Source organism: Cryptomeria japonica, chromosome 7, assembly GCF_030272615.1.
Source record: "Cryptomeria japonica chromosome 7, Sugi_1.0, whole genome shotgun sequence".
Classification (NCBI taxonomy): Eukaryota; Viridiplantae; Streptophyta; class Pinopsida; order Cupressales; family Cupressaceae; genus Cryptomeria; species Cryptomeria japonica.
In genome coordinates this window covers 391,695,669-391,704,889 of record NC_081411.1, presented here as the reverse complement: position 1 = coordinate 391,704,889, position 9,221 = coordinate 391,695,669, and the positions used below count along the sequence as shown (strand labels likewise).

The 9,221-nt window shown below is 36.6% G+C and overlaps 1 protein-coding gene and 1 long non-coding RNA gene across 2 annotated transcripts; one reads left to right on the top strand and one right to left on the bottom strand.

Annotated features, from left to right (window-relative positions):
- The first annotated feature begins 1,067 nt into the window (after window positions 1-1,067).
- Window positions 1,068-1,490, top strand: LOC131856791 (uncharacterized). The gene has a single exon (XM_059208716.1). It carries the CDS (start codon window positions 1,068-1,070, stop codon window positions 1,488-1,490), a length of 423 nt encoding a protein of 140 aa, XP_059064699.1.
- Window positions 1,491-4,904: 3,414 nt separating this feature from the next.
- Window positions 4,905-9,014, bottom strand: LOC131041882 (uncharacterized). Its single transcript, XR_009105087.2, has 3 exons — window positions 7,129-9,014; window positions 6,577-6,650; window positions 4,905-5,069 (listed from the first exon to the last, which is right to left on the bottom strand). It is a non-coding gene; the product is annotated as an uncharacterized LOC131041882 (long non-coding RNA).
- Between the last annotated feature and the right edge of the window lie 207 nt (window positions 9,015-9,221).

Below are 9,221 nucleotides of genomic sequence, written 5' to 3'. Positions count from 1 at the left end.
GTGGGTTGGAACTTAGCTAAAGGGGAGGAACATTGGTGTAACATTATTAGGGCTAAGTACTTGGAAAGGGAGCAGTTATGTTTCAACTTGAATTTCATTGATCTAAATTATGGAACAACATACTCAAGCTTAGACCTATTATCAGAGAGGAACTGAAGTGGCATATTGGAAATGGAAGAAAGATCAGATTTTTGGAGGATACGTGGCTGGAAGATAAACATTTGGCTGAAACCCAATTCTGCCAATTAATGTACATCCTAAAGGACCAATTTGGTGATTATATTGCTAACTACATTGTGCCGAGAAAAGGAAAGTGGAAAAACATCTCTTTGATCTTCATTGATTGGCTTGACCTCTTGCCTAAAGCTCTGGAACTTTAGGCTCTCATGCACATGTCGCAGATACCTCTGTCTTTCCATGAGGATAGATTCATCTGGAAGGGGACTCAGTCTAGGGATTTCTCAGTCAAGTCTGCTTACAGACAAATTTTGAGATTCAATGGGGATATGGAATGCTGGAAAAAGATTTGGAACTCACAACTTATACCAAAGATTAATTTTGTTTGGTGGACTCTCATGCATGGAAAAGCATTGACTCAGGATAACGTAAGGAGAATGGGCTTCCAATTACCTAACAGGTGTATCCTCTGTAAATTTGAGGAGGAATCTATCAGGCCTCTTTTTATCCACTGCCCTGTTGTTAGACATTTGTGGACCATTATCCTTGAAAAATGTGGCCTCCAATGGGTTTTCCATGGTGACATACACTAGTTTGTGAATGGATGGTCATCACCTTCTCACCACCCCCTAGTTATACAGCCGTGGAAGCAGATCCCTCCTCATATATGCTGGAGTGTTTGGAAAGAAAGAAATAACAGAATCTTCAGAGATGCTGAAAACTCCTCAGACAATGTTTTTAATAGCTACTTCAAGATGATCATGGAAAATATCTCGGTGACTAGATGGAAAACCCCCTCCAACCCCCCTAACTCGGCTGACTGGAGGATTGCTGAACATTGGAAACTCCCCCCAAAGTTGTTCAACAACACTAAAAATATCAACAAAAAAATGACCAAATGGAAAGACCCAAGTCCCTCATGGCACAAATTAAACTTTGATGGGGCAGCCAACAATAATTGGCAAGTCAGAGGTGGTGTTGTAAGAGATCATCAGGGTGGTCTTATCGCCGCCTACGCTGGAAGCTTGAGGAACCATACTGTCAACGAAGCTGAGGGAATGGCCCTTTTATGGGGAATGAAGTTCGCCATTGCTATAGGTATCAGACAACTTGAAATTGAAGGTGATTCAAAAATAATTGTGGAGGCTATTAGTGGAAGAAGTGCAGCGGGTTGGAAAGTGGAAGCGATATTGAGGGATGTCAGAATGCTCTTAGCTGACCTTGACAGTTTCACTATCCTCCATATTTACAAAGAAGGTAATGTAGTTTTTGACTCCATGGCTATTGTCGGCATGCTGCAAGAAGGCTTATGAAATTGGAGGAATGTTGATCCGCTGCCAGTGACCACCAAGGAGATCCTTGAGAGAGAAAGATTAAGTGCTAAAAATGTTTTCTCCCCTTCTTTACCTCTTAATCATTTGTAATCTGATGAGGATTATAAATTATTAAATTTTGAATTTGAAGTCAGAGCCCGCCAATTGCGGGGTGGATATGCCATGTGGCGACATATGGCCTAGTCATCATTCCCAAAATAAATCAAGGGGGTTGGATAATAATTTTATTTCGTTGTAGAGTACCGATATCGAGAAAGCTAGTATTTTTTAATCATCCAGATGAATGACATTGGTGGCGATGAAGGCAACAACCTGTCTTGTCTAAGCAACATTGGGCGGATTGATGGTTCACACAAGTGGAATAGATCTTAGGCTTGGGAGATTTGTTTAAACACGACTTGCAATAATCATGATGATTATTGCATTGCCTTATTTGGGAATTTGTTGGGTTTGTTTTTCGACTCTTCTTTGGCTCTTGAGCGGCTCTATATTTCCATTTCCCTGCTTCTCACTACTATCATTAAGTTGGAGGAAGTGGATATGAGGGGGGGGGGGTGGACAGACTGAGACTTGAACCAGATAAAATGGATGATTTCAAAGCCAGGGCAATAGGTTGGTTTGTTTCCATGGAAGGAGGGATAGATAAGTTCATGGAGAGTATGAAAGGCAATTACGAGAGATCGTCTAAACAATTTGTGGCTTCCTAAGTAGATATAAGGGTCACTATGGGTGACATTTCATTTGAAGTGAATGAGGAGGTTATAGCTCAGGCGATGAGCCTTTCCATGGAGGGTCGAAAACAAAAAAAGAAGAGCCATATCTCGAACACCACTAGTCTGAATCAATTCTTCCACGATGGTGAGAAACTTGTGAAGCAGGCTGGTGGGTTAAATTGTGAGGAGCTTCTGCCACCGTGGGACGAGGTGTGCTACATCATTATGAAATATTTTACCCTCGAAGGACGGTATGGGGTTTTCTATTACTACCACCTCCCTTTTCTCAATCATCTTAGGAATAGGGATATTATTTCTATTATGTTTTTTCTACTGCATTCTATGGTTGCTAATGTGAAAGATGTTGCTGAAGCAAAGAAGAAAAATATGGATTATACTATTCTCCATCAAGGCCTTATCCTTTGCCTGTATAATTTTCACCTGGCTCTTTACATTCCCTGCATGATTACTATCCAAAATATGCTTGATAGCTAGTCCCTGCCCATGGCCGCTACTAATCCTAAAAAAAACTCTACTCTTTTGCTTGAACCTGGCTCCTCCAACAAGGAAAGCAAAAAATATACCTGCCACGTGGAGGACTCAAAACCCTTTGACCCCAATAAGGTGAAAATTCAGCAAATAGACTCTGATGTGGGGATCATTGATGAAGCTAACACTCCCTGTCGCTCTGTGAGACTAGCGTACCCCCTGAAAAAGATAAACCCTTAAAGGACCCCTCCTCATCCCACGACATGGGTGATTCAGAGAATGTGGGTGATAATACCAACCCGTCTGGCAAAGTGGCCCCGTCCCACTCCACCTTGGCCCCTCATCCTGAAAGCTCTACCCATGTCTCTAAAAGCCCTAACAACTATGTGAACCCAAGTATTCACCCCAAGTCCCAGGCCAATTCTTTGTCCCCTACCCTTAGGATAGTGGTTATTGTGGAGGAGACAAAGAATGGGCTAGGAGTCTCCTACCCAAGATTAGTCATGGCAAAAAGAATTAGGGATGTTTGCTACTTGTGGTTTTTTGAGTTTTTGGATGGCCTTGGTGGCCTCAGTGTAGTCTTTGTTGGTTAATCTCGGACTTGGCTATCTTGCCCATTTTACTGTTTACTATGACTCTGTTAAACTCAATATGGTTAGTATGTTTAAGGTTTTTGATATCAAAAACATATTGAGCCTCCATACACAAATTATTGAGATTGAGAAATTTGAAAAAAAGGCAAAAAGATTACAACGAGAATTCAATTAGTATACCTCTCATTGTGAAAAAAATGATATATTATTTATATAATCAATATTGGAGTTTTGTAGGATCTTACATATAGTTAACATTCTAATAATATATATGGTAGATATTATATGCACATTTATCACACATTCATTACATATAAAGAAAGAAACTAAACAAATAGGACCAAGGCAAACAATATTGGCTTTCTAACCATCTTAGATATTTTTCATAGTCATTATTAACACTTCGCCCTTCCTTTTAGTCTCCACAATTAGGATCTCATGGTCATCGCAACAATCTAAAAATGTTAAAACTGCATCTATTGACAAAAAAAACCTTTAAACTTAAAAAAATCAACACACAAGCCAAAATTTGTGTTATAATAAGATGAATACAAACCCTTAAAGCCTCATCCATCTCCATTGCTAACAATGCTAGAGAAAGGGGCCAAGCTACCATCCATGTTGTTCCAATTATCATTCATTAGATTTTGTTAATTAAAAGCCCACTCAAAATTAATCTATTGACCCAATAACCACCCATTTATATATCCAATAACTACCCATTTACATATCCAATAACATTTTGAATACTCAAAAAATAAAATAATAATTATAAAAAATTAACTCAAATAAAAAGACAACAAAAAAATCATCACCATTTAATCTTGCGCTCTTCTTTTAAAAAGAAAATTTATTAACCTCTGCAACAAATTCACTAACCTATAAAACTTGTATTTGTATTGTATGTTCAACCTATTAATTATATTTATTTATTGAAATCAAAATATAACATAATCTAGTATTTTAATTAGTTAATAAATACGGTCAGATATGCACTCCTTTCCCTACAGTACACTTTATTTTTCAAAGGGTGATCTGACTATCAATAGATTCTTGGAACGTTTGTCACATCTGTCAGAGGTCACATCATTCCCCAATCATTAAAATGACAAAAACAACACATACAAGACATATCCACAAGACTAAAAAGATTTGTCCGGTCCACCTAAAGGGAAAACGTTATACTCTTGTAAATGTGAAAAAAAGTGTTACTTTTTCTCGCCCTAAACAAATCTCCCGCGAATAACATGCCGTCCAGCACAAATACTAGTTTTTTATTGCATAATTAATAAAAATTGAAATTATCAAGCTGTTTCTTTCATCCATCTTGTATGTAAAAGCTTCTTCAAATTTTTCAATTTTTAATATTAAAAATAAAGGAAATTATACAGTACTAATAAAAGACGTTAGAGAAGAGAAATTAATAGTTGAACATCTTAATATCAAATTTCAGTCACACCATCAAATATGATGTCTCATCAGTATAATTTTTGTTGAGATTTTTAAAAAGATCTTTAATAAATTAAGATCAATAGTTATACATTAAATAATGTGTTATTAATGTGCTAGTGCAGCATTATATGATTAGTTATTTTTTAGATATAAAAATACATTTCATTCAAGTATAAGCATTCCTCATCAACACTAGCACAAATCATAAGAATTGGTACAATATTGATGATTAAATCTACAAATAATATAATAATTATTGAAACAAATTCAACTACTATATCTTTTGTATCCATATCCATCAGTGATTGATCCTGCACAATACACACGGAATTATAGTTTAGTGAGATTACAAAGTGACAAACAAACATATAGCATTGCTCAAATCTGGTTCAACCAGTTCTGTTAAAGATCATTATTAGACCAAAAAGAAAAAGGCTTATGGAGTCACCCTGTAAAAGATCATTATTAGACCAAAAAAAAAGACTCATGGGGTGGCCCTGGCCATCAGAAAACTAAATAATAGTTTTGGAAAAATAATTGGGCCTGGGCTTGAAGCTCATCAGAATGTAATGATTAATTTACAGTCGGCTTTCGAACCACAGGTAGAGCAGAGCTTGTTCCCCACTGAACTTACTCCATTCCTTATTCTAGCCCCTTTAGAATAGTAGGGCAGATCTCACCCTGCTTCCGGACCACATAGTTTGGGTATGAATTGAAGGATAGGCACCAACGGTTTAACAACTATAATAGCCAGTAGGTGCAGTGGTTGCTCTTGAAATAAGAGATTTCATGGAAACTGAAGAATCCTAAAACAATCAGAAACAGAAAAATTCATAAGAGAATCTCAAAACAATTGGAAACATGAATTCATAAGATAATCAAGAAGCATGAGTACTTATAGTCATCAAATATATGAGATAATCAAGAATTCATGTTTCCAAAGCAATTGGAAACATGAATTCATAAGATAATCAAGAAGCATGAGTACTTATAGTCATCAAATATATGAGATGACTACAGAGAAATATCACTAAACAGAAAGTGCCAGATGACATATATGCTCAGATCTACCATTAATTCAGAATCAGTTGGGTCTTAGTACATGAAAAGAATTTAGCCAGACATGTAGAAGGGTCTTAGTACACAAAAAGAATTTAAGTCCTATGGAGTGGCCCTGGGCATCAGAAACTAAAAATAAGAGTACCACACTATTAATTGGGCCTGGCATCTGAAGCTCATCAGAAAGGAATAACAGAGAACTCCTAAAACAATCAGAAATTCATAAGATAATCAAGAAACTTGAGGACTTCACTCTTTGATCATTAAACCAAACTGGATGACCTCAGAGAAAAATCATTAAACAGAAAGTATGAGTTTGCACAGGCCCTTACTGCACATTGGGTACATACAGAATCCAAGGTATATGGAATCCCCTGGCCCATCAAAAACTAAACATATTAGTATCATGTAATAACTAGGCATGGCCTTGAAGCTCACCATAAATTAATAATTAAGCCGAAACAGGGGACTATGTAAAAGATCATTCAATCTTAAACAGATGAATTATAAAATATCAGAAACAGGGATATTCATAAAGTAATCAAGAAACATGAGGACCTCATATTATAATCAACATACAGAAACAGAGATATGACTTATAGAAATAAAGTTAAACAGCAATAGAGAGGGGGATTCACAGGGTTAAGGTATCGGTTCAGAGGATGACAATTCTTTTTAGTATCTTTAAACTCCCCAGCTCTGATCACAAGGACCATTTAATAGGGGAAGAAAGAAAATATATAGGAATAAGTAGCTTACCATTCATCCTCAGTTCCTTTTCTTTATATTTACAGTCTCAATGATACGCAAATTCATAGCTTCCAGCCGATTTCCTGGATTATACATCAATAACGGAAGAAAAATAAGTTATATCATCATCTGATCAGGAAATTAAAGCCAGAAAAAATTCAAGGTTATCTGATCACTATATTTGAAAATCTGAAAGATACATTCATTAAAATAAAATCTTTTGAAGAAAAACTTAGATTTATCATGTGACCCAAAATATTAATGAAAAAAATTACAAATTTAAATTCAAAAACACTTGAATCATATAAAACCCAATTTTTTTCAAACTTCTGAAGAACCTCAAATTTTATTTATTAGAAGAAACCCATATGAAAATCATTTAAAAACAGCAAATTTCCATCTTCGTCCTTGCAGCTAAAAACCTCAAGTTATATCTACCAAAATGCAATCTCAAAAATCACTATTTAATCTACTGGGGACGAAAGACTAGGACATTAAATATTAAAGAGAATGAAAAGCCGAACAGAAGAGGAGAGAGAGTCATGAATGAAGTCTCTGTACTTATTTTTTGTGTATCACTCGTACTGGGATCATGCACGAATGTAACCCATCTATCTTCGCCCAAATTAACATCAGAAACCCCTGGCATTTCCTTCAGTGACTCGGCCTTTTCTTTCGCCTTTGAGAAGTTGTCAATGCGAGCAAGTCGGAAACGAGTTGTCTCTGACATTGCTTTAATAGAGAAAATTCAGCAAGCCTCTATCCGCAGACAATTTTTCACAGAGAAACCAGAGATTTCTCACGCAGAAGGTTTCTTTAGGGAATCACAGATTCTTACACAGAAGGCTTTTGGAAACCAAAGATTTTTCATAGGGAAGGTTTTTGGTAACAGATATTTCTCTCACAGAAGGCTTTTTGGAATGAAACCACAGATTCTGACACGGAAAGCTCAAAGATTTCTCACAGATTTTTCACATGGGTTTTTGGAAATCAGAGATTTCTCACAGAAGATCTTTTGAGAACCACATATTTCTCACACAGAAAGTCTTTTGGAACTTTCAGACGGAAGGCTTTTGGGAACCAGAGATTTCTCACACACATTTTTTATCAGAGATTTTTCACACAGAAGGCTATTTGAGAACCACAGATTCTTACACGAAGGCTTTTAGGAATCAGAGATTTCTCACAGATTTCTCACAAGTTTTTGGGAACCAGAGATTTCTCACAGATGTTTTTTGGAAACCACAGATTTTTACACAGAAGGCTTTTGAGAATAAGAGGTTTCTCACACAGAAGGTTTTTGGGAACCAGAGATTTCTCACATAAAAGGCCTTTTGAGAACCAGAAATTTTTCACAATAGATTTTCACACGAAAGGCTTTTGGAACCAGAGATTTCTCACAAAAGATTTTCACACGGAAGGCTTTTGGAACCAGAGATTTCTCAAACAGATTTTTGGGAACCAGAGATTTCTCACAGAACTTTTGAAAACCAGAGATTTCTCACACAGAGGGTCTTTTGGAAATCTTTTGAAAACCAGAGATTTCTCACACAGATGGCCTTTTGGAAACCACAGACTTTCACACAAAAGGCTTTTGGAAATCAGAGATTTCTCACACAGATTTCTCTCACAGAAGGTTTTTTTGGGAACCAAAGACTTCACACCCAGAAGCCCTTTTAGAAACCACAGATTCTCATATGGAAGGATTTTGGGAACCAAAGATTTCTCACACAGAAGATCTATTGGGAACCACAGATTCTCACAAGGAAGGCTTTTGGGAACCAAAGATTTCTCACAGATTTCTCACACAAAAGATTTCTCACACAGAAGATCTCTTGAGAATCAAAGATTTCTCAGAGAAAGCTTTAGGAAACCAGAGATTGCTATAGATTTTCCACACAGAGCTTCTGGAAACAGATTTTTTTACAGAGAAACCTTCTAGAAACCAGAGATTTTTCACAGAGAAAGCTTTTGGAAACCAGAGGAATAAGGAGAAAGATATAGAGAAAATTTACCCTAGACAATTCTAGTACAATTAATGCAAACCCAATTTTTGATCTTAAGAAACCAGAGGAATGAGGAGAGATAAATAGAGAAAATTTAGCAAGCCCCTGTTTACTAGAACAAATAATGCAAACCCAATTGTTGCTCTAACGAGACCAGAGGAAGGAGAGATAAATAGCTAAAAGCAGAGAAAGATAAAAGTAAAAAAAATTAGCAAGCCCCTAGCATTGTCCAAGAAGAAAGAAATATAATTTTTTCTTTTAAGCTCCTCCATAAGTCCTACCGCTACAATTTAAGTAGAGATGTATAAATTTTTTAGCGAGCTCCATTCCATAGAGCCTAACAGAGGAAACAATTTAACCCTCCTCCAGGGGACCCGCCATACATAGAACATGGGCAAGGAGTTCATTAATGTGAACATAAACAACAGAAGATCTAGTCTGAGAAGCTTAGAAGCAAACACCTGTGCGTTATTTATTAGTTAAGATCTTGCAGTGGGTCAAACAATCAACAATGCACAGGCATCCTGACCATCCGCTTTCCTTAAAATGCCCCGATTCCCAAACCATGATTAAAGCAACCTGCGGCATTTGAAGGCTTGCAGAGTTACCTTAGGGTTACTGTGAATGCAAAAAGATGTGTTTCATGGA

Bases quoted from the DNA above. Each gene is read 5' to 3' on its own strand.
- LOC131856791 (XM_059208716.1), top strand. From the start codon at position 1,068: ATGACCAAATGGAAAGACCCAAGTCCCTCATGGCACAAATTAAACTTT.